The sequence below is a fragment of the Xenopus tropicalis genome, chromosome 8, assembly GCF_000004195.4.
Source record: "Xenopus tropicalis strain Nigerian chromosome 8, UCB_Xtro_10.0, whole genome shotgun sequence".
Classification (NCBI taxonomy): domain Eukaryota; kingdom Metazoa; phylum Chordata; class Amphibia; order Anura; family Pipidae; genus Xenopus; species Xenopus tropicalis.
Genome location: NC_030684.2, coordinates 109,638,423 through 109,665,114, shown reverse-complemented (window position 1 = coordinate 109,665,114; position 26,692 = coordinate 109,638,423). Strand labels below are relative to the sequence as shown.

General features: G+C 41.8%; 1 protein-coding gene across 3 annotated transcripts in view; it reads left to right on the top strand.

Moving 5' to 3' along the window:
- The first annotated feature begins 10,448 nt into the window (after positions 1-10,448).
- The window catches only part of actn1 (actinin alpha 1), a 64,654-nt gene continuing 48,410 nt past the window's right edge, over positions 10,449-26,692 (top strand). For 2 of the 3 annotated variants that reach the window (XM_012968675.3, XM_012968674.3), the window contains exon 1: positions 10,449-10,692. In XM_012968675.3, coding sequence (XP_012824129.1) covers positions 10,594-10,692 — 99 coding nt within the window. In that variant the 5' untranslated portion in view covers positions 10,449-10,593. 3 annotated transcript variants of the gene reach the window in all.

Genomic DNA, 26,692 nt, shown 5'->3' with positions numbered 1-26,692 from the left:
CGATTTTTTCGGAAAATTATCGCGACTTTTTCGTTACCAATACGATTTTTGCGGAAAAACGCGAGTTTTTCGTAGCCATTCCGAAAGTTGCGATTTTTTCGTAGCGTTAAAACTTGCGCAAAAAGTTCCGATTTTTTCGTAGTGTTAAAACTTGCGCAAAACGTTGCGCCTTTTAAGTTTTAACGCTACGAAAAAAGCGCAACTTTTCGCGCAAGTTTTAACGCTACGAAAAAAATTGCAACTTTCGGAATGGCTACGAAAAACTCGCGTTTTTTCGCGCAAATCGTATTGGTAACGAAAAAGTTGCGATAATTTCCGAAATGTCGTAAAGGCGCCGAAAAAATCGCAAAAAATACGAAAAAGTCGCAAAATGTTCGTTTTCCAATCGGAATTTTTCCAATTCGGTCGGAATTCGTGTCTTAGTAAATCAGCCCCTTATTGTCTATTCATGGTAGGGTTACTAGATCACATGAAAATCCATGGACATGTCTAGAACATCCAGCTAAAGGAGCTGCACTGCTGCAATTTAATTTAAATGTAATCACTGCCGCCCTGCAACATTTATTTATTAGAAAATGTTCCTAAATTTTCAATTGATCTGGTAACCCTGAATCAAGGGGAGATAAATTTGGATATATCGTTGCCTTGGTACCTACATTCTGTACTCCTGATGCTGCAAACATGTCAGCTCAAACACACTGGGCCAGATTTATCAGTTTATAAGTCCGAATTTCAGATGATTAAAAGTACGATTGCAAAAAAATCCGATTAAATGAAAAATTTGTGATGTGCGTTAATTGCGCAAACATTGTATCATAGTCGTATGAAAATATCGTGGTACGATCCGAAAGTTACGAAATTTCCGTATCCGAACAATCGTAAATGGCGCTAAAAACTTTCTTAGATCCTTCGGTGCATGATTTTGGAAGCCTCCCATAGGACTCAATGGCACTCTGCAGCTCCAACCTGGCCAAAGTCATGATATCGAAGCTTGAATGAATAACGAAAAAATCGTAGAAAACAGTTCTAAAAGTTAGAAAAAAATAAAAAAAATTTCCATTCAGACCAATTCGTACTTTGATGAATGTGCCCCCTAATGTTTTACATGTATATTTTACTAACAATAACCATAAACAACTTTATGAATAATTCATAAAGCAATAGATGGAAATCTGTAAGTTTTATATTCATGCCTTGGCCTGGTTAATGAAAGAATTTATTCTGAGGAAGAAATTTTTCACTTATAAACCCACAATAAAAAATAAAATGCAGGTTTATCAGACAAAAAGAGTTGCCAGCATATACGCAGCGTCATTGCCAAAGTGATGGCATATGAAGATATATCTAGGCATATAGCTTGTCACTTGGTCTCTTCTTATTTTCTACAGGACAGGGCATTTACAGAATTAACTACAGTATGAATACCAGCTAGAAAATCAATTGAACAGACAGCATTTAGGGCTCTGGCACACGGGGAGATTAGTCGCCCGCGGCAAAACTCCCTGCTCGCGGGCGACTAATCTCCCCGAGTTGCCTTCCCCCTGCCATCCCACCGGCGACAATGTAAGCCTCGCGAGTCTTTTTCGGCGATTTGCGCGAAATCGCACCGCCGCGTCTGCCATCCCGCCGGCGACTTACATGTTCGCCGGTGGGATGGCAGGTGAAGGCAACTCGGGGAGATTAGTCGCCCGCGAGCAGGGAGTTTTGCCGCGGGCGACTAATCTCCCCGTGTACCAGAGCCCTTAATGAACTTTTAGAGACTATTTGCACCTAGGACACATTCTGGGTTTCTATACTCCTCAGCTAGCATCTGAAACACTCCATCTGCAGTGACCTCTTGCCTGGTAAAATGTCATTTCTGCCCAGGAAATCTGCTGATATACATGACTTTCCTGCTTTGTGGATAGCTTAATTTGCTTCTAAGCTGGCTTTTTCCCATACTGACTTTCCACTTTATTAGAGGCTTATCTGCTTTATTTGCCTCATTAAGAACACACTTTTGCTTACACTGTCCAGCTGATCTTTTACTGGACATCATTTTTGCTGGTTTTAGTGTCCATGCATGGTCACACATGTTAAATTCTGGCCAGTATTAAAATCATAATATATCTTACAAAATCACAATACAGTTCCCTATAAACCTGTGCCTGCCTCAGTTATGGTTAAATGATGGGCCTTGTCACAGTTAGTTTAGGATCAGGCCCGGACTGGCAATCTGTGGATTCTTGCAAATGCCAGAGCGACTGCTGTAAGATGCCATAGACAATCACTATACTGGGTTTGGGGGGATGATGTTGAGATACCAGGACCTATTTTGAATCCTAGTCCAGACCTGGTATGGGTAGTAAAGCTTGTTGGCTACCCAGAGCACAGAGTGCCAAGTTAAAATGAGTAGCAGACCCAGACATCTTAAGTATAAAGAGGCCCAAACATCTTCCCCCCTTCCCCTGCAGGTCCAATAAATAGTGACTGTCTATGGCATCTTACAGCAGCCCCTCTGGCATTCACCAGAAACCACAGATTGCCAGACCGGGCCTGATGAGTGGCACTGATATAACCAATGAAAGCTATAATCTAATGCAAGCTGGTGTAAAATGTGGTGCTTTTTAACATTCATTTGCACAGATGTAAATTATTTCATACAATACAAAACTTAAATATACTGATTTTCTAAATGACAATGTTGTTACTCACAAGAAAGCATTGTTAGTGTGCAAGCAACTTTCTTTTGTACTCTTCATTTCCTATTGTAAATGATAACAGTGGAACGTAGCAAAAAAGAAGCCTCTGCCATCAAAGTTCAGGAATGTTAAGTATCTCAGGTCTTGCAAAGGCATGAAAACCTTTAAATAAATACACATGACAGTTACAAAACACTATCCTATAAAAGTAACTAAGTCTTTGGTTAGACCTTTCCAGAAACATGCTAAGTGTGTTACTGACACAATCTGGATATTCCCGTGTGCTTTCAGTGCTACGTTTTTAAGCTGACAAGTACACAAAACCAACACCCATGTACCACTACCCTTAACACAGTCTTTTTGAACTTTTGTTCTAACCAAATAAATTTGATTCTCTATAACAGAACAAAGACCTTATTTGCTGATGCCAAATGCTATGCCCTCTGGCTTCACTGTATCTTTTGTGTGCATGCAGATATTCCAGGCCTGTATGGTGATGGCAACAGTAAACATAAGTAAAGCAGAATTCACTGGGGTGCCAATTTGTTAGACAACTCAGAGAAAATTAAATTATTATATTTCTTTCCCAAGCCTGTTTCCTGTTATGGCCAAACTTCTTCCCCCTCTCATGTAACTATTAACATTACTTCCATCATTCTTTGTGACTTTAAACCTGCCCCCCCCGCACAATAATCATAATAACCTGCTGTAACTAAGCTTCTTTTACTGACATCCTCCTTTGGCTTAGCTCTGTGATCTGATTTCCCCACTTACTCCAGCAATAGCTTACTAGATCATACATTCTGCTCATTTTCCACATTTCTTTCCTTTCCCTCTCTCTGATCACAATTTGCTCACATTTCAACTCACACTAGCTCCCTTGTCTCCTACATTCTTCTTTTTTTCTTGGTTTTCCACTTATCTTTTTTTTATCATTCTTTTAGAGATTCCTATAGCAGAGTACCATCTTGTCCCTTATGTCTTTTTTGTTGGGGTTCCTCAAGGTTCTGTTCAAGGCTTTTTTTATTCTCTATTTACTCTGCCTCCCTTGGGCAACTATTCAATTGATTTCAAACACCACCACTAATTATATTCAGTTTTATCTCTGCTAATCTCACCACTACCTAAAATGAATATGGTCCTCTTTTTGCGCCCTAACACCTACAACATTCCAGTTAATGACTGTTTTCTCACCCAGGCCTGTAACCTTGGAACCATAATTAATTCTTCCCTCTCCTTCACTAATCATATCCAATCAATAACTAAGTCACAACACTTTGACCTATGAGATTTTTCCAAAATATTATTGTTCATCAAATAAAATGTCACCAAAATTTCCATTCTCTCTTTCATCATGTTTGGCATTGACTACTGCAACACACTTGTCACTCTGTTGATTTACCTTCCTCTCCAGAAATAATGCCAATCAAGTACATAATAAATTCAGATGCCAGCTTATACACCTTACCAGCAGCTACTTTTCTCCTATTTCACTCGGTCAGTCCCTACATTGTCTTCTGCTACCATTCAAACTGCTGGCCCTGATGTTCAAAGCAGTTCACAACTCACAACTGTTCTCTGCCCTACATCTTAAAGGAACAGTAACACCAAAAAATGAATATGTTTTTAAGTAATCATAATACAATGCACTGTTGCCCTGCACTGGTAAAATTTGCACATTTGCTTCAGAAACACTTCTATAGTTTATATAAAAAGCTGCTGGAAAAAGGAGAAAAGGTACAGGTTACATAGCAGATAACAGATAAAACACCATTGTATTGTACAGAACTTATCTGTTATCTGCTATGTAACCTGTGCCTTTTCTCTTTTAAATGGCTGCCCCCATGGCTACACAGAAGCTTCATTTACTAAACTATAGTAATGTTTCTAAAGCAAATACACCAGTTGCACCAGTGCAGGGCAACAGTACATTATACTGTAGTTCCTTTTATACACTTTGATTTTTTGGTGTTACTGTTCCTTTAAGTATTTCCCAAACAACTTTGTTTTTTACTCTGATCTGCACCCATTTCTTGAATTCCATTCCAAGTTCCATCAGACAGTTTCCAAATATTTATGCCTTTACATAAACACATTTAATTGAGTTTTACCCTAATCAAGTCTAGCATCCCTTGATATAACCTTATAATACACTGTAGGTCACTGCTAACTGCTAATTGCAAAACTCAGTGTCATGTCTGCTCATTTAGCTAACTCATAATTAGTGGGGTAATTAAAAGATGTTTAGCCCTATAGCAAAATCATTAATGCCCCTTTAAACTTTGACAATAAGGCATTTATCATAAACATATATTAAATCCTATCTGCACCTGGGCACACTATATCTTCTGCCCCCCCACCCCCACCCCCAGCAGTGTCAGTGACTTCTTCCTCTTCAGGTCTATTCCTGATGTTCTTCAAACCCACACCTTTTGTCTCATCACCCCCCTCTTTACCACCTTTGTCAGTAACTATATGTCTATATCTGAATGTTTTACGAACAGACTTCAGTTGTGCAGTGCTGCAGAATATGTTCCTGCATTGTAAATACTAGGTAATAGCTACTAGGAAGGGGATTCCATGCAATCTCAGAGTCCTGTGACATCTCTAATGCATGGCAGAAAGGGCATTTAGTTGCCCCTGGGAAATCACAGGTGCTTTTGACATTGTGGATCGCCCTCTTCTCCTCCAGTCCCTCTCTCCACTCTCTTGGCCTTTGTGACACTGCCCTGTGCTGGTTTTCACCTTACCTCTCAGATCGGTCCTTCAGTGTCTCTTACAATAGAGCATCATCTTCTCCCTTGCCTCTTTCTGTTGGGGTTCCTCAAGGCTCTGTCCTGGGCCCCTTATTATTTTCTCTCTACACTTCCTCCCTTGCCAAACTAATCAATTCATATGGTTTCCAATACCATCTCTATGCTGATGATTCTCTGATCTATCTCTCCTCTCCTGATCCCAACCCATAGCTCCTAACTTGTATCTGCCTTTCTGCTGTCTCTCCTTGGATGTCCCAACGTTACCTTAAATATATCTCTCTAAGACAGAATTGGTTCTGCTTCCCCATCCAACACCCATAATTTCCCTGAGGTATCTATCACAGGTAACAATTCTACTATCACCCCCATCTTCCCAGGCCCAGTGCCTTGGGGATATTCTTGATTCTGCATTGTCTTTTACTCCTTGTATTCAGTCACTTATCAAATCATGTCACTTTCACCTAAGAAATATTTCCAAAATAAGATCATTTATCACCCTAGATGCTGCCAAAGTTTTTATTCACTCTCTCATCATATCACACCTGGACTACTGTAACTCTCTATTAAATGGCCTTTCCCTCCAGAGGCCGCCACCTCTCCAGTCCATAATGAATACTGCTGCCAGACTCATACACCTCAGCAATCACTCCTTCTCTGCCATACCACTCTGCCAATCCCTACATTGGCTTCCATTACCATCCAGAATAAAATTCAAACTAATGACCTTCACATTCAAAGCAAACTCTGCCCCACCCTACATCTCTGGACTCATCGCTAGATACCAACCGACCCGCTTGTTACGCTCCTCTACTGACCTGCTCCTCAACTCTTCTCTCATTACCTCCTCACACACTCGCATTTAAGACTTTGCAAGGGCTGCACTCCTTCTCTGGAATTCGCTCCCATAATCTGTCTGACTTTGTCCAAATCTTTCTGCCTTCAAAAGATCTCTAAAAACACATTTTTTAGAGAAGCTTACCCTCATTTTGTTTAGCCCAACCTCATTAGGCTTCTAAAAGCAATACCCTGTGCTACATCTCTTACATTGCTAAATTCCGATCTTGCCCATTCCCACACCTTGTTACTCAACCCTCTATCCTTATAGAGTGTAAGCTCTTTTGGGCAGGGCCCTCCACCTTTTGTATTGGTTATTGGTTGTTTTGTATGCAATTATGTATGTACAATGTATAAACCCACTTATTGTACAGCACTGCAGAATATGTTGGCGCTTTATAAATACATGTTAATAATAATAATGAAATAAAATCACCTCTCTCGTGGGCAACATAGTGCTTGAAAATACCTTTCTATCTGAATAAACTGAATATGTAAGTGTAATTGCGCAAATAACTGGAAGAAGGCATTTTCGATCAATTACACGACTGCATGTAGTGATTTACATGAGGTGATTTTGATTTATCCGGATGGCTTGCAATCACTTGCCTTGCTGTATTCTACATACTATAACCATATGGCTTCTTGGTGACATATAACCTACTAAACATTTTTTAGAAGTGCATTAACCCTTATATATTTTATTGCATTCTTATACTACTGTATATAAGGAATAATACACACCCTAGTTTCTATTATCAGGAAAGTTTAGGTCTGGGGTTTTCCACATAAGATGTTTTTCCTTAATTTGCATCTCTATACCTATGGTCCTCCAAAACACATTTATTTTAAAATACATTTAAACGACATCTTCTAACCATGTTTTTAGAAGAAGGGAGTTGCATTATTCCCTATAATACATAATATTTTCTGGTGTGTGAGGTGAGAGTAGGAAATATCAGAGGGATGAGAAGTATGAGAAGCTGGCAGATTACATAGTTACATAGTTACATAGTTACATAGGGTTGAAAAAAGACCTGTGTCCATCAAGTTCAACCCATCCAAGTAAACCCAGCACACCTAACCCACACCTACCAATCTATACTCACATACATAAACTATAAATACAACCACTAGTACTAACTGTAGATATTAGTATCACAATAGCCTTGGATATTCTGATTGATCAAGAACTCATCCAGGCCCCTCTTAAAGGCATTAACAGAATCTGCCATTACCACATCACTAGGAAGGGCATTCCATAACCTCACTGCCCTCACCGTGAAAAACCACCTACGCTGCTTCAAATGGAAGCTCCGTTCCTCTAATCTAAAGGGGTGACCTCTGGTGCGTTGATTGTTTTTATGGGAAAAAAGAACATCCCCCAACTGCCTATAATCCCCTCTAATGTACTTGTACAGAGTAATCATGTCCCCTCGCAAGCGCCTCTTTTCCAGAGAAAACAACCCCAACCTCGACAGTCTAACCTCATAGTTTAAATCTTCCATCCCCTTAACCAGTTTAGTTGCACGTCTCTGCACTCTCTCCAGCTCATTAATATCCTTCTTAAGGACTGGAGCCCAAAACTGCACTGCATACTCAAGGTGAGGCCTTACCAGGGACCTATTATATGTCTGGTGAGTCTATCTACACTAAACTCCAAATCAGGACAAGACTGACTGGAAACTGTTAAGGATCTGTTTATATATAGCGAGAAGTCTGCAGCTGTAGCATAAATATGGGATGACAGTTTTAAGGCAAGATCGGGGGTAACTACAGAGGCAAGCACAGACATCTGCCTAGGGACAACCATTATGAAAGGGGGGTGAAATTGCAAAAATATAAAAAAAAAAAGTTTCTAGTGATTTATTGTTGTTTTATTGTTGTTCATTGTTTATGAACTATGTCTAGAAATAACAGCTCCTTGTGTCACCTTTCCTGTGCAAGTTGGTCTTGCCCAGGCACTAACATTACCACAAGGCAGGTAATAGTGTGAAATTGAACATTATAGGGTTATGCTCATAAGTATATTTGATATCTCACCAATAGTATAGATGGGCCTGGGTGCTCATGCTTTAAGCGGGACAGTCCCACTTTCTATAGCTCGTCCCGCTGTCCCGGATAGTTCCCTGAATGTCCCGCATTTTTGTAATAGATTACAGAAATGCGGGACATTCATAGAACGATCCGCGACAGCGGGATGAGCGCTCCGACTCCTTGCGCTGCTTCTCTCATGCGGCTCCTTCTCCGGCAGTCCCTGGCCCTTTTATAAGGTTGCGCCCGTGCGTAATGACGTCACACGTACGCACGGGCGCAACCTTATAAAAGGTCCTGGGACCGCCAGCGAAGGAGCCACATAAGAAGAGAAGCAGCGCAAGGAGTCGGAGCACTTATGGGGGTGCTCTGTGTATGGGGGTGCTCTGTGTATGGGGGGTGCTCTGTGTATGGGGGGTGTTCTGTGTATGGGGGGTGCTCTGTGTATGGGGGGTGCTCTGTGTATGGGGGTGCTCTGTGTATGGGGGTGCTCTGTGTATGGGGGGTGCTCTGTGTATGGGGGGGTGTTCTGTGTATGGGGGGGTGCTCTGTGTATGAAGGGCACTGTGTATGGGGGGCACACTGTATGGGGGGCACTGTGTATAAAGGGTACTGTGTATAAAGGGTACTGTGTATGAAGGGTACTGTGTATGGGGGGCACACTGTATGGGGTGCACTGTGTATAAAGGGTACTGTGTATGGGGGGCACGCTGTATGGGGGCACTGTGTATAAAAGGTACTGTGTATGGGGGGCACGCTGTATGGGGGGTACTGTGTATAAAGGGTACTGTGTATGGGGGGCACTGTGTATAAAGGGTACTGTGTATGGGGGGCTCTGTGTATAAAGGGTACTGTGTATGGGGGCACTGTGTATGAGTCTCCCCTGTGTGGGGGGGCAAAACTGGTAGATAGTTAGAACTCACATATAACTAACTGCCTTCTCTCTATATTTGTATTTATATGTAGGAGTTGCTATATTGTTTTCCTTAGGTAGTACAGTATGAGGGTATAGCACATTTGCATCTGATCCCACCATTTGAACTATATAAAAGGAGTATTTTTAGAAAACAATGGGGTGTGTTAATTGGGGCGTGGACAAAAAATTTTGCCGCGCTGCGCGCACCAAATCTTGTTGTCCCTCTTTTCGGTTTTCAAATGTTGGGAGGTATGATTTAGGACATCCAAAAATTTAAAAATGGCAGGCACTTTAGGACTTGAAGAAAGAGCTTCAGGCAGTAGACTCAAAAAATTGAAATAAAATCATAAGTTTATTACATTAACACTACATGCTACATGGCCTTACGCGTTTCGTACCTATGGTACTTAATCATAAGTAATAGTGTGGCAGTGGTAATAGTGTGGCAGTGGTAATAGTGTGACAGTGGTTATAGTGTGGCAGCGGTAATAGTGTGGCAGCGGATATAGTGTGGCAGTGGTAATAGTGTGACAGTGGTAATAGTGTGACAGTGGTTATAGTGTGGCAGCGGTAATAGTGTGGCAGTGGTAATAGTGTGACAGTGGTTATAGTGTGGCAGCGGTAATAGTGTGGCAGCGGTAATAGTGTGGCAGCGGTAATAGTGTGACAGTGGTTATAGTGTGGCAGCGGTAATAGTGTGGCAGCGGTAATAGTGTGGCAGCGGTAATAGTGTGGCAGCGGTAATAGTGTGGCAGCGGTAATAGTGTGGCAGTGCCACAGTTGGCCAAGGTACCGCCTCGCCCCTGGTTCCAAAACTTTTACCAAAATAATTTGGTGTGGGTTACCTCACTGACTGCAAGAAAATCTATTTAGTAATAAGAAAACCAAAGAAGTACACAAAGATGAAGTAGAGACGTCTCGCCAACTGATTTAGGAACAATTCCCACAAAGTGTGAGTGAGTAACTTTTTACTGTTCTTTTATTCGAAAACTATAGAACTGGAGCGCAAATACATGGTTTCTGTTTTTCCCACCCTGTTTGATAACCTAACCCAACACCTCAGGGCACAAAGTCGGACGCTCCCTGCCCCGGGTGCCAGGAATTACTCCTAGCCGCAAGTGATTGATGGCTCTCGTCGCCAGTAGCTAAGCTCGCAGCCATTCAGGGGGCGCAGCCAATCAGGTTAATGGGTGAGATGGGCAGGGCCGGACCGATACTCCCCCCCCTTCCCAGGCAGTGAGTGATCTCTCACTTGGTTACATTGTAGCGCTGGCTCCACGCTCGGCTCTGCAGGCTGCTGCAGCTACACTGGGGAATCCACAGCCACAAGTACAGCGATCGCGGCGGGGAATATCATAGGCAGCAGCTCAGGATGGATCATTATGACTCCCAGAATAACTATATGCAGCAGGAAGACGATTGGGACAGGGACCTCCTGTTGGATCCAGCCTGGGAGAAGCAGCAAAGAAAGGTAAGATCGCTTCCCCGGCGGCCCTGTGTTCTACACATCAGCCAGATGCATTCATTCTCCCCATCCGCCCCAGAGATGCTCGGGTTGCTGCTGCAGCTGCTGGGTGCAACCATCACACCTATAAGGAACTGTTAGGGAGCGACATCTGAGAGTTGCGAGCATCAGGCGGGGCACACCCAGCAGGTATAGAGCCACAGTTATCCGGGTGCGGCAGGCAGACGCACAGGGTTTCTGCTTCTTCCTACCTACTGATACAGATGTAACCTTTATGCTACAAAGTATAGAAACTCTCTTCCTTCCTCACAAATTACCTGACGCATTTCCACCTATGCATCAAAACACACACTCTATAATGCTTGTCAGGCATGTGGTCCTTCAGCTGGACTAGAACTACAACCCCAACATCTTTTGGTAGCTAACAAGTCATGGGGTTGGACAATCTATAACACAAATCCAGGTTATTCATAGCAGCCCTGGAAAATCATTTAAAAAAACTGGCCTGTGAAGTGTAGCAAACAAAACTAGCTGACTTCATCCTCACACTATTCGCATATATCTGTTTCATCTTAATCTAAAGAACAGCATACAGTGTTGTGTGGTTCTGAAAGGTAGCTGTCATTGGTGGCTCCAAACTGGAAGGTTTGACTTAGCCTAGCAACTAGTCGGTGTAACTTGCACTAGACTGGGGAAACCCAATTTGTGGGCCTCCTGCTGTTATTGCATTTCTACCCCCCAAATCTTTAGGGTGTTGGGCAGTTCTAAGAACTCTTTCAGTGACACTGCGGCTGTGGTTTAGACTCTAGACTTACCACAGCTGGTTGCTATGGGTTACTGCCCTTCTGTACTTTTTCACCTTTGTCAGAAAGTGCCCCCCCCCCAGAGTCTAGTAAGCAGACAGCTAATTGAGTCTTGGTGTGCTAAGGGCAGCCGCCAGCCAGCCCCACTCCCGGGCAGCCTAAGGACATGCTGGCTTACACATGCTGACTGGTAGCTCAAGCCTTTAAGCTGGTTTGCCAGTGCTCAGGTAGTAATGCACTTTAACCCTGCAATGCTAAGACTACTGAATGAGCCTGGGGTGGGTGGGTGGATGCAATGCAGTTACCTAGAACCTTACCTTGGAACAGCTGCATTGTGAGCAGATCAGCACTGTGTGTAGCATGTATGACTTAATCTATTATTTATATAGCCTGTGTAGTAATGCTACAGGCACACAGGATATATTTTATATATATTTGTTGCTGAGAATGTGCAGTGTGTGCAAGATTTAACAGCCTGGGGCCAAACACAGCTCCAAAGCTTTGCCACACCTTATGCCACTGGGTTAATTTAATTAAGCAATGAAATGAGCCCTGAGGGCACCCATAACTACCTGATTCCATGTAATTCAGTGAGCACATTACCAGAAAAAGTTGTAATATGATCATGGGCTAGTAGGAGGGGTCCTCCAGTCTCACCTATCAGTGCATCGACCCAGTTGCTGATAGATTTGAATGTAACATAGTGGTATACTATATATTTGTAATGAAAGCAGCAGCCAATGCCTGTTAATAACTAGAAGTCTTTGAGTAAAAAGTACTTAGCAATCTCTTTCCTGATTTGCTAACACAACAAACAAATCCTATTTACTTTTGCTTGTCGGAAGGTGTGTATAATCCATTGGAATGTTAATGAAAGAGGCAAGGAACTAATCGGAATGCGCGTGTCTTTAATAGACAGAAAACACTTTAATAACTTTGTGTTTGGACAATAAAAAGGATTTATATTCCAAAGTAGTTAAACAATATTCTTATACAGTGCTGCCTAGCGTTTTCATATGTGGGTGAAATATCCAATAGAATAAATGCACAGGGGGTGTGGTGATTATATGATATTACAATATGCCCTACAAAGAAGGCTAGAGAAACATTAGGGCATCAGAGGGCAATCAAAATCTCTGGGAAAGTTACATCATGCCCACAGGCCTGCGGTAGTACAGCACTGATTTAATCCTATTTACATAGGAAATGGACTACTTTAGACGGTAGAAGTCTGTGAAATGATCCCATGGGGATACTCTCAAATGAAAGCCAGAATGAGCTCTATTACTGATATGCCTGCGGGTTGCATTTCTGCTTGTATAGTATTAATTGAAGTATGTAGCTGCTTATACAGCCTGGCCAGGATGCCCCTACTAATGCACTGAATGGATGTTTGCAATCAGACAACTGCAGAGACTACATGTGAAACGAAATATAGCATTATTCACTATTCTGTCCTTAAATTCTTGCTAAACTACAGCTCTAAGCATCCCCATGACATGCCTGTCAAACAATCCAATATTTCTTTTAAAGCTTTTTATCTTACTACACACTAATTACAATAATACAAGTTGAATGCAGACTAAGGATGAAAACACACAGAGCTACTTAGTAGCAGCTACTTGTCATGGCTACTTAACGACAGAAAATACCCTGCCATAAAGAATACTGAGAATTGCCTCTGCTAAAATACATGTAGAGACAATTATCACCCTTAGGGCAGTGACACACGGGGTAAATCTTTGCTATTGCAGGTGACTAATCTCCCTGACATGCCATCCCACCGGCAAAGTTAATCGCTGGTGGGATGGCATACGTGCTGCTTCAGTTTTCTGAAGTTGGGCGAAGTTGCCTCACAAGGAAAATTTGCCCACAGTAGCGAAGATTTATCATCGCCCCTTGACAAATCTTCAGCATCTGAGACAATTCTCAAGATTGTCTATTGCAGGGAATTTTCTGGCGTTAAGTAGCTGCTACTAAGTCGCTCCATGTGTCTTCACCCTTATACAATGGTATACAAATATTGGAAATATATCATTGTAGAATTGTAAAGGCGATTGTAGAAACCTCTACTCCCATTTTTATTCTTTTTCCCTTGTTTGCTAAATTATTGTAGGACCCCAGTTAGTTATAAATTACTTAAGAGCTGCGTAACTTGTTGGCGCTATATAAATAAATGGAAACTTTTGTGCCCCCTGATATAAGTAATGGCTTTTATTACATAAACTCTCATGTAACAAGTCCAGGGACCACCACAGGGCAATCTTTTTGTCATACATCTCAAGGGTAATTTTTATTTTAGAGTTGTCTAGCTGTGTATTTGAATATTTGAAATATGCGGATGGTTGGCAAAAGTACCTATTAGAGAAAAGGGGCTTGGCTTGTACGAGAGTAAGAATGAAGGAGGTGTGGCGGCTAGCAGGTGAGGCTGGGTCAGACAAGTGCCACAGCCTGTGTCTGTGAGTTAAGTACTGTGAGATCCAAGTTTATCTTTGAAAACTGCCAACTCTTCTACATTAGAACAGCTTGGCCTGCCGCAGCTAAAAGCAAACTGCTTTAGACCTACTTTATAAAATGTAAATTTAATGTAACTAGTGGATCTGATCTTTCATTTCCATTTGCATTTTATTTAATTAAGAAGAAGAAAGATTTTGACTGCACGGTTGTCTTCAATAGTCTATAAAGCCAAAGCTGTCAAACCTATAGCCCTTTAGCTGTTGGGGTGTTGGGAGCTGTACCTCAGCAAAACATGAAGGACCATAGGTCATTAAAAACAAATAGTGTTACCATTCCCCTACTGTAGACTGTATCTCAATGCAGTCATCACTATTTGCACCCCCAAGAAAGCTCTGTATGGTTTTTTGGGGTATCATCTTTAGAAGTTTAGGTGTGAGCTCTTGCCTGATTTGTGCCCATATAACAAGCAGCTACCTACTAAGATTTGCCGCAGGGCAACTAATCTCCACGTCTGCCACTGCCCTAAAGGGATAGCTAATGCACTGATCTTATCTACTGTATGTGCTAGCACCCTTTATCAGCCCCACACCAACATGACACACCTTTCTTTTGCATTTGAAAAAAAATTATATTCCAGTTTAACAAATTGCTAAAATACAACCAGCACTAAAGTATGGTGTAACACTTAATAGTGATATATTGGTGAACGTTTCTAGGGCCACTGGGAACAGCTATGAGAGGGGACAGGTTTGCAAGCAGTTTGGTTTGGTTTAAATTTGAAACCTGGCCTGATCCAGGGAACTGGAAGTTTTGTGCCTGAACAATATTGTTGCACTATTTAGGTAATCGAAACTACAACTCCCAAAATCCCACTTGCAGCTGAAGACTGTCAAGGGTTGCTAGCAGTTAAGCTGGCCATACATGCACCGGTATTATTGTACAAAACCTGGTTTCATATGATATTCGGATATCCGATATGCGGATTCGGATGTATGGCAGATCAACGAGAAGACTGATATCGCAAAAGCTTTGGATATCGGTCATCTCGATGAGGTAGAATCCCTATTGTTTCTACCTCCATATCTGACGATTCAGCCCTGAACATCAGTGGAAGGTATGAACAATCTTTCCTGCGACCAATGGTTGCAGGAAAGATTGTAATTGTAGGGTGTATGGCCACCTTTATAGTTTTGCAGTATTTGTTGGGCCCTTACTTGTCTGTTGTTGCTAGAAGGTGCATGTCGCTCCAAAGTTGCATGGTGGGAATTGTGTGATAATTATGTGATTAGTGCTGAGTAAATATCTTGCTGACTGATGTTTGCAGGCATTCCTGATATTGTTTTAGGTCAGGGCTGTCTAGCTGGAGGCTTGCAAGCCAAATGTGGCCCTCCAGAGAATTTTTATGACCACTGGGTGGGTGTTGGAGATAAATATCACCAGTGAAGTGGCCCATAGCAATCAGGTTTTGGCTTTTGTTTTGTAACAAACAAGACCAGTGATATTGATCTTCAGTGTTAGTAAATATCCCCCCCAGTCTGCTTCATTGGATGACATTATTTTAATCTAACCCGGCGCTTGAACATGCTATATGAGAAGTAAATGGCCCACTACATATAATGAGTTGGTCAGCATTACATATTCTTGATATAGATTTAAAAACCCTAAACATTAATTGTAAAATAATTAAATGGACATCTAGTGGCTGTCTATAGCAGCCCCTGTGTTATTTGTATAACAGTATAGATTTTGTGGGTACTAGATGCAGGCCCAGATTTGTGGCGAGGCACAAACTTGCCGCCCCGCCGCAGCACAATTTAAAAATTTTGCTCCCATACGGAGCAATGGGAACCTCTCCCCACTGCTCCGTATGGGACTTTTACTGTTTGTGCATGCGCGCTCGGCGACAGGGTGGGGGGGATGTTCGCGCATGCGGAGGCCGAAGATTGGGGGCGGCTGACTAGATGTGCATGTGATGTCCCCAAGGCACTACCTTACATATCCCTGGGTAAAGGCTGTAAGACCATAACCCATAGCTAACTGGGGCGAGTGAGAGGGTGCCAAGAGGGCTGTGGAGACTAATTTCCCCGATATGTCATCCCACCAGCTAGAATGTAAATCGCCAGTGGGATGGCATACGCGGCGCCGGAATCGCTGAAGTTTTCTCTCAAGGCGATTTTGCCAAAATGCTGCGCCGCGTATGCCATCCCACATTTACATTCCCGTCTGTCACAGGCCTTATTATAACAAAATAAGAGCTGCTTTAAATGAGCTTCTAGCTGCCCAAAAACAGCCTATTTACTTTCTTTTGAAAAAAGTAGGTTATTTGTTTCCGGTATGAGGCTGAGTGGGTGGGTGTTTGTTTATATAAGAGATACAAGATGTCTGCCATGAGGGAACAATTAACAAATGCAATGCAAAAATAAATAAATAAATAATGACTGGAAAAAAAAACAGCTTATAAGCCAATGCAAGGGGAGCACCTTCTGACTGTTTAAATGGCTGCAGAAGGCAGTGTCTGGCTGTGTTTTGAAATGCAGTATTCTGAGTAGGATGGCAGCAGAATTCGATGACTGATATTAGCTGACACTTATGTCTGTGTATTAGGCTAATGCTATTCCAAATGGTTTCTCTGTATTTCCACAGAGAAATGGCTGAAACTGCCCTTGCCACCTAACATTGCAGTCAATGCTGGAACACGTGCACATTTTTTTTATTCAAAACCACCTGTACAGGTATGGAACCTGTTATCCAGAATGCTCCAGACCTAAGGTTTTCCAGATAAGGGATCTTTCCTTAATTTGGATCTCCTATGTCTACTTAAAACATAATTTAAACATTAAATAAACCCAATAGGATTGTTTTGCTTCCAATAAGGATTAATTAAATGTTAGTTGGGATCAAGTACAAGGTACTGTTTTATTATTACAGAGAAAAAGCAAACAATTTTTTAAAATGTAAATTATTTGATTATAATGGAGTCTATGGGATATGGTCTTCCTGTAATACAGAGCTTTCTGGTAAACAGATCCTATACCTGTTTTAATCTCAATGACAGCCAGCTAGGCTTGCCGCCTGGCTCAGTCTCCGTTGCCAATGTTATAAATAGGGTAAAAGGTTAAAAATATAGGAAGGCTGATATTTTTTTCCAGAAAAGGTGGCAACCCTAGAGCCAGCATGGGCAGGTTTGGGTATTGCTGGTATAAAGAAACTGGTCAGGCTGACATTAGCTAATTGTAAAGAGATTGTTTTCCTTGAATGCAGGTATTTAGCGTGTTGTCTCCTGAGACCAACTGTTTCAGCTTATTATAGTGTCCTTAACATCTGCTTATCTGTGACAGAGAAACTGCAATGTATCCTGGCAACTAAACTGTTAACTCTATTGCTGTTTTTATCTTCTGGAAGCAATCAATATGTTGCAGTCATGGGGCAAGGAAAGGGTAATGAAACGTGGATAATTTTCTGTATGTGGTAATTCCATAGGTCAGAGAAACACTGCAGATCCAGTATATGGCTCTCCCTATCTACTAGCACAGTGCTCTGTAATGCTGCAGGCAGCGTGAGAGACGGGAGAGCAGAGTCTGTTGGTTGTTAACACAGCGGGGAGGTGGGGCCCAGCTTGCCACCCTAAAGGTAGCACTGTCCTTGTTTCAATTCTGCCATTTATATAAAGAAGTGCTTATTGTGTGCTGACGCTGCTGGAAACAGATGTAACTCACTGTGTATTGTGACTGCATGAGGAAATTTTGGAGCATTTAATCCCTCGTAAATTAAAAAAAAAGTCCCATTTATCATTTCTGATTATGCCTTCCTTTTCAGAGAGGCCAATATTTGCTGGCTTGCACACTGATACTTCTCGTGTATAAATATGAGACTAGAAGAAATCTTTCTAAACATTGTTTATTGGTAATGAAAGTGACTTTGAGATTCTGGCATTTATGGCACAATAGGTGTTTGGATTGGTGCACATTCCCTAGGGTTCAATGCCTTATACTAAAGTGGTGATCATATGAATTACCAGCCTGTGGGTATACAATAGAAGGGCAGATAGAGTACTTAAAATGTGTTTATATCATCAGGAAAACATTGGTAGTATTATAGGTAATTTGGGGTTAAGTTCAGGAAATAAAATACTTAAAATCCTTAATTATGTACAGCTTCAGCTTCACTTATTGTTGGGGTTCTATCAGTGCCAACCTGCACAGTGGCATTTACTAACTGCTTCTTTATCATACATCGATTCAGCTGGAGTACAATGCTGCAGTGAAATATTAAATACCACTTTCTATAATTTTCCGTCTCCAAATTTTTTACCCTTAATCATTGTGGAACAACTATTCAGTGTCAGAGTTACTGGGGCTTCAATGGCAGCTAGAGGGATGATTTTTGAGACCTAAAATGAACTTGACTATTTTGGTGATCTGGTCTCTCTCCTTTCCCCCATTCCATGTCATGCATGAATAGTATAACCCTTTATTTGTGAAGTGCAAACATATACCACAGCACTTACAGATATGTACATTCAGTCATATAAATTCCTGTTGCCAGTGGTGCTTGCAATCTGATTTGTCTATAATAAATCACGGGCAGCAAGTTAACTATGCCGATTATGCCAGCCTTAGGGTCCATTTCATAAGGAGTTTAATACCTAATTAACCTACCCATAGGCTTTAGGTGTATAATAGGAAACTGTAGTTCCTAGAGAAAAGCTGCACCAACATTCAGATATTGCCATGGGCACTATTGAACCAAAACCAGAGTGCTTGAAGGCAGCTTTGCTAACCAACGTGCCATCATCCTATGTCATGAGTCTTAGCTGCACTGCAGTTCTGTTTGTAAAAATGTATTGCGTTAGGAAGGGACAAAACACTGCATTCATATAGAGCAGGTACAGACAGTCTTGGACTCTCCAGATGTCATTCAACTCCCAGCACCCTTCTAACAGAGCAGATGTAAGGGTGGTTAGTATACGTTATGCAACATGAAGCTGCCTGTTCCTGCTACAGGGAGCCAATAGAAGTACAGTGTCTGAGCATACAGCACTCTCGTCTCTCTGATTCATGTCATACCTCTTCCACCTCCCCTTTTATTACTTCCTTTTAGCTGATCGCAGCAGCCTTGTGGGTTTCGTCCCTGTCTGAGTCTGTGGTTTAGGGCAGGACTTCAGCAGCTCCCTTATGTCCAAAAATGGAAATCTTCGTCTTTTTTTTTTTTTTTTTTAAACTTCTATTAAACTTAAGGGGAGGGAGTTAAAGGAGGAGCGTTCTACTTACAAAGCCAAAGGAATCCTGTATTAGATCACTCTTTGGAATTCTAAGCCCTGAAACGCAATGCCTTGAGTCACAATATTAAACAATCCATTTTTGCATTGCCGTGTAGAAACGCCATATGTGGTAGTTCAAACATACATACTTCATGGGGATCAAAGCCAGCTTTGTAGCCTAGGATTTTTTTTAAGACATTGCTGGAATAAGTTGATTTTTTTTGACTGAACACAGCGATGAAACTATTCTCTGAGTTTTCTTTTAATTTCATTAATTCATTTTAGGATACAAAAATATACATCATACAAAGATAAGCCAAACACAAAGTGAAATCATTTACAGTATGTAATGACGTCAGTATTACTCACATATCTTCAGTTCAATTGACCTTTAAGGCTATTTTAATTATAGTAATCCACACCCTACACCTTTTTTTCTGTCTCTGACAGTCAAGCTTGCCTTAAAGGGGACATAAACCTAAAAACACAAAAATGGCAAATGAAAGAAAAGGTCATTTTAAGCAATTTCCAAAGAATGTAGCCAAAGTCAGCTTTGCATGCTTCCGCTGGCTTCTGCTACATTGTTTCAAAGATTAGAATGAGCAGGGTAGAGAAAATATTTTCTATCCTGCTTTAAATGCAATTACAGTTACATATAACTTTAAATGAAGGTGTAGTGGGAGGTTCCTAGTAGATGAACTTTTACTTAGAGGCTGCAGAAGCCAGGTAAAGAAGAATAAGGCCACGTGTGCGCACAGAACTCACTAGTACTTTTATGGTGTACATTCTGAAGTCTGAACTCAGTGGAAGGGTGGGGAATTGTGGCTATGGGAGCCTTCAAGGAAATGCATAAGCATTAAACACTTCAGGCTATGAAATTGTTTTAATGGAATGAATGACCTGTAAGATATATCCTTATAAACAGTGTTTATTGTTGTAACCTAAAACTTGTGTATCCTAACAAGTAATGTTCTCCCAATGTAAAATACACAGCTATTTTGTTCCCATGACCTGTGGCCTTGTACAGTAATATGGTCGTGACTTCTCATCAGGGTCAGACTGGGCCACCGGGACACTGGGAAAAAACCTGGTGGGCCAGAACCGATCCCTACAGCACACTATACCGAGCCGCAGGTCTCTTGAACGGGTGGGTGGGGAGTTTGAAAGGCTGCAGTGGGGGCCATTGAGGGGGTGCAGGGGCCCCCAAGGCAGAAGCCCTGGTGGGCTCTGCATCCCCCAGTCTGACCCTGCTTCTCATATCCTTACATTATTACCCACTGTATTTATCTCTGATAAATCCCATATCCCACATCCCAACAATATGACAATGGTAATAAATACACACCCCTCTACCTTGCCTTCCAATTGTCCTAATTTCAGCAGTACTGTCCCTAAGTAATGCATCCTATAAGGACCAGGGCTATGTTATAATTGCACATAGATTTACTAAAACTCTTAAAAATTTGAATACTGCTGCTGCATTTGATACAAATGGCTGATGGCAGAAACTGCTGTATGTAACATAATGCAGCATCTTCCAGAAATACGAACCCCTCATTTAGTATCTGATGCTATAGTTCCATAGAATATCTGTATTCGCGGGGGGGGGGGAATAGGTCTTGTGTTTAATATATGTTATACCATAATTTTCACAGCTGCAGTGGTGCATCTTTTAGCTGGAATGCTTCTTTGTAAATGACCTTTACATTTGTAGCTTTACCACACTCCCATGATACCTGTACCATTAACTTGTCATTTACCGAGAGCACAGGAGAGAAGTCATCTCTCTTTGCACTGGGAAGGGCAGTTAAAATCCATGCCCCATGTACACATTACACAAATATTTTTTTTTTTACAAAAATGCTCACACATTCCTTTATAATCCATATATACCATATATACATTTATTCTGGCTTTTAAAGTTGTGATTTTCATACTGCTGTTGTAAGCAGCCCACGGAATTTTGTCTGGGAGACTTACTTTTTTTTTTCTTCTAAGTCTGGAAGAAAAAAATCTGTTAGTTGTGTAGAACCAATAATAAAATGTTTTGTTTTAAGCAAAAAAGATGGGCTCCAGTAATAAAACATTGTGTCCTATAACTGTAGTTGTCATGGCAGCATAAATATGCATTCATTAAAGTGGTCCAAAGAAGGTTTGTAGTGTGAATAGTGTTTATATAGTGAATTATTTATCCCCTATTGTAAAATATAACATTATGAGAAGTCACCAAGAAATTAAATGATAATATAGATCATGGAATTCCAAGGTGACATCTAATATTCTCATATTTCACAGCAAGTGGGTACATCATTTATTCTGATGCAGTGAATTTCAGTGAGTCGTGACAAATGACATCACTAAGCACCAATTATAACTAATGGCATCACTAAGCATCATTTATAAAGATATTTACAGGATTTTCATGGCTGTTGTGCATTATATATAGATATACTGTATTGGGGTCAGTAGGGTACAGGCACAATAATGCTTTATTGCACAAAACCCCATATCGCATAGCAAGGCTGCAGTCCAGTGCTGGCCTCAGTATACAAAGCAGTAACGGATCTTCAAATTAAAACATTAAAGTAATGCTAGCAGGAACTGCTTTATTCAGCACCCGTGCTTTCAGTAAATATAATTTCAGTTGGTTTGACCTGATAAATTCCCTTAAAGGAAAACGTTGTCATTAATAAGGGTGCCGTGACATTGGGAATTCTCATGTTTACACTGGTTTCTTTTTTAATCCCAGCCAGTACAAATGTAAGTTTATATTGCTGCAATAGGGAGAGGTCATGAGATAAACACAGGACAAAGGAGTCTGGTAGCTTGTTTTACAGTGTCCTTCCTCCAGGCTGTTTTGAGTAACCTTGGCATATACAAATTGAGGGCCAAAAGGGAAAATGGGGTTTGTACAGTCAAGCAGAAGCCCATATTTGGTTAACATTCTTGTGGAGGTAATTTCCCTTTGACAACTATCTACTACTCCATGATGTAACTTAAGCTCTACAGGCCCAGGTGAAACATTCATCTTTTTGACCATGGTTTACAGTGCCTTCGTATCCTCCGCAGACTCAATGGGGGGCGGCCCATGGTGCACTCACACCCTCAGACTTTCTGTTCTACAACTGCCATTACTCATTTGGGGGTCATTTACTAGGTACAAAGCAGAGTGCAAAGTGCCAAAAATGGGTGCAAGCCACCATGTTTTTTTGAGGGACCGGCAGGGGAAGGCACATAGGTGGTACCCCCTTCTGCCTCCTCATTGTCCCCTAACTTGTGCATTATTAAAGGAAATGTTAGGCACCCCCAAGTGACTTAAATCGCCTACCTTGTACCCCGGGCTGGTGCCCCTGTATGGAGAGAACAGCACCAGCCCGGGGTACCTGCACCGCTTCCTCCTTCCGTCTTCGCGTGTGCGCAAATGCCAAGTGAAAAGCCGAACTTTAACAGAGAAGTCTGCTTTTCACTCTACTGCACCTGTCCTTAGTCCTTCCAAAAGCGAAGGCGGAAGGAGGAAGCGCTCGCTACAGGTACCCCGGGATGGTGCTGTTTTCTCCGAACAGGGGCACCAGCCCGGGGTAGAAGGTAAGCGATTTAAGTCACTTGGGGGTGCCTAACATTTTGGCACCCCCAAGTGACTTAGCCTTTCCTTCTCCTTTAAGGAATTCAAGTTAGTGAGTGGCTGGAAATCTGAACGAGCTCTAATCAGGGTCGGACTGGGCCCTAGTGGGCCCCGGCAGCCCAGACCCGATCCTTGCCGGAGCTCCCCCTGCCCGACCATTCCTTCCCTGACGTATTAAATTTACGTGAGCTCTGGGGAGGACGTCGGGCGGGTGACCCGGGGGGGGGGGGTTAGGGGACGCGGCCGGCGGGGGCACCTGCAGGGTCCCTGGGGCGGGAGCCACAGTGGGCCCTGCACCCCCAGTCTGACCCTGGCTCTAATGCCAATTATAAAGCCCATGATTGCTCAGTTTGTGATATGAAAAATGCTAAACATGGAAGAGGAAACTAAATACAGTACTTTTTAAATTTGATTTTATAAAAACTGGATATTTTAAAAGGGGGGCTACACCCTTCTGCTTCTTTCCTTTAGGGTGATGGCACACAGGGAGATTTGCTGCCCGTGATTAAATCTGGGATGCTACATTTCACTTTTTTTATTGCCGGTGGGAAAAAATTCATGGGGGATTTGTCACTTCGTTTTTCATAGTCATCTGCGACTTTGGCCGACTTTAGAAAACAAATCGCCACATTTGTTTTGCTACCATCGATTCATTTTATTGTGGGAAAGCATTCAGGGGAGATTTGTTGCTACGTTATCCCAGATTTAACCGTGGACAACAAATCTCCCCCTGTTCACGGGCGACTAATCTCCCCGAGTTGCCTACCTCTGCCATCCCACCGGCGAACATGTAAGTCGCCGGCGGGATGGCAGACGCGGCGGGGCAATTTCATGGAATCGCCGAAAAAGACTCGCGAGTCTTTTTCGGCGATTTGCATGAAATTGCCCCGCCGCGTCTGCCATCCCGCCGGCGACTTACATGTTCGCCGGTGGGATGGCAGAGGTAGGCAACTCGGGGAGATTAGTCGCCCGCGAACAGGGAGTTTTATCGCGGGCGACTAATCTCCCCCGTGTGCCAGAGCCCTAAAGGTGGCCATACATGGTAAGATCTGCTCACTTGACTGATATCGGCAGCTAGAATCAGCTCGTGTACAGTCACCTTTACTGCCTCCTCCAGTGACCAACATCAAGGAGCATGCATACTGAAAGCCAGTATATGCCAGAACCCTTAGGGCTCTGGCACACGGGGAAGATTAGTTAATCGCGGGCGACTAATCTTCCCCGTGTGCCAGAGCCCTTATATTTGGAAGGGCTCTAGTTCCACAGTGGTCACAGTCCTTCCTGATGAAGACACATGGAGCTACTAGTAGCAGCTACTTGTCGTGGCTACTAAAAAAGACAATGCTGATTGTCTAGTGATAAATGTTTCTATGTGTGTTTTAGTAGAGGCAATTCTCGGTATGGTCTATGGTGGGGTATTTTCTGGAGTTTAGTAGCCTTGACAAGTAACTGCTACTAGTAGCCCAGTGTGTATTCACCCTTACAGGTATATAGAATGAACACCATTTAAATAAACAAAACATTACACCTTCTTTAAAAAAAAAAAAAAAAAAATCTGGGTCCATTTCTGAAATCTCACAGATTTTTTTTTTAAAGGTACTGTCCCTTTAATGGTGAGCAACAGCTGGACAGATATATATTCTTGCATAACTGCACCATACATGATCTGCTTGGATGATGTTTGTCTTCTCTCAGTTGAGTTTGGGGTCACATGCCTAATAATGTGACCTGAACACTTAATGAAAATACAGCTGCTGGCCTGTTTACTTCAGTGCAACTGAAGCACATCTTGTATTGTATGCTGCAATTAAGGGCATTCCAGTCACATTATGAATTCCAAACAGGCCTCTCTTTAGTAGTGTTGATCCCTGGAAGTGTTCTCTCTAAGCTGTGGGCTTGCGCACTCAAGTAATGACACCCTGTCACACAAATTGGAGCACCCAAAATATTCTTTATGAGCATTTAGTACTTGCAATGCCCCATACCCTGTGCCCTCAGTGCTTATTTATGCACATGAGCTGCAAGAAAAGGCTTTGTGGATCCCTGTTCCTTATGCGACATAGAAGAGATGTTTAGGTGCCCTAGCAAGTAAAAATGAATTCTAGGTTGGAGACATGGCAATCAGATGTAATATCCCTAGATCAGTGTGTCTCTTAGTTTAATTATACATCATAATCCTAAATCATTTCCAGCCTCTTGTTAAGGAGCAGCACTAAATGCCTTGGCAGAGCATTAGCAGTGCATTCTACTCTGTAACAAGTATATGTGGTTATTGAAGAAGAACATGGAACCAAATGTCTTTTTTTATGTAATCCACTCCAGGTGCTCTTATCAAGCTTTTGGTCAGCCAATTTGGTCAATGGTTTTTTTGTGTAGGTGCTGTAATGACTTATCCAGGCAGTGAAATTACAGCTGATTTATAGAATCAGAGAATACACTGCTGGGAACTTTTTTTTTTTCTTTTTTTTTTTGATTGTCCTGCTGTTCTAGGTGTAGGCTGGGTGATGGATCTGTGCTATCTGACATCCTTCCCTAAAGAATCTGGCAGTGTGTGGGACATCTCTCATTTCCTAAGTTTAAACCTTAATCTTTACTTTGGGCTTTGCTATAGTGACTCAAAAGGATTCTGTTATGAATGGGAAAGTAAATCCCTGGTCCATAAAAAGCAGGAAGATGCAGCTGGCTGTATCTACAGGAACATAGTTATACTTTCTGTTTATGACGTTACAACGAGACCGATACTAGGGAGGATTTAAAGGGACACTACATCAATCAGCTGTCCAGTCTAGCCAGTCAAACTGCCATCAGTTGAGTTGAGCAGTCAGGTTAAGCAGCTCAATCCAGCTATGCATGGCCACCTTTGCAGGATAGTCTGTGCCCAGCAAAATAGGATTTGCCTTTCCTTTTCACTCACCCATATCCATTAATAGATAAGTAGCTCACAAATGAAATTCATGATATGACTTTGCTTCCCAGCTGAGCTGCTAAGAAGCTCTAGACCTCTTAGAATGCTTATATCATTTTATAATAACCTGGCTCATAAACCCCGGGTGAATGTTATAGTTCATTTACTGCATGGGAAAAGTTACTCATAGCTGCCCTAAGAAATGTAGAACCCAAAAAAGCACATGAATTTGCCAACTAAAAGTAATTGTAGGAATCCTTGGCCACTATATTGAGTAAACTTCACTACTAAAGAAAGAAATCATTATGCAGTGAGAACTCTGAAGGCTTGCCAGAACTGTAAATCATTCTCTGTGCTTGCAAGTTTCAGCTGGAAAGTCAACTAATCACCCTCAATATTTTTCAACCAAGAATAAAATGGCACAATTATATGCACAGAGCTTGTTTTAAACTATGATTTTATAATTATATAGTGTATATTAGTGAGGATGTATAGATAGCTGTCCCTTTGAGCCTTGTGGCAAGTCTGGCATGGAATCAATTCCAATTATAGTTACTCTTGTGAGTATAGCATATGGACATTTTTTTTCCACAAATTGTGCGACAGTTTTGCATCATGAGAAAAGGCTATAGTAATTTTAATTAACTTGAGGTGTACATGTTTCCGTGAAATACACAAATAGACCACTATTTATTTCTATTTCCAGCAATTTTGGAAATGTGGGTCTCAAACATAATTCAACTTGAACGTGTACTTTGGGCAGCAAATGAAATGAGCTGGTTTCTTATGTGTTCTCAGAGAGTAAACCAAATGATTGCTGGTTGGATCAAAAATAGCCAATTGCAGTGGCCAAGTAGTCCCAACAAACAAATATTCAATAATATTAAATATGGCAGATTTAAGCCGCTGACTCAAATCCTTCAGACCGATTAGGTAGCTTATCTCTCTCGTGTATGGGG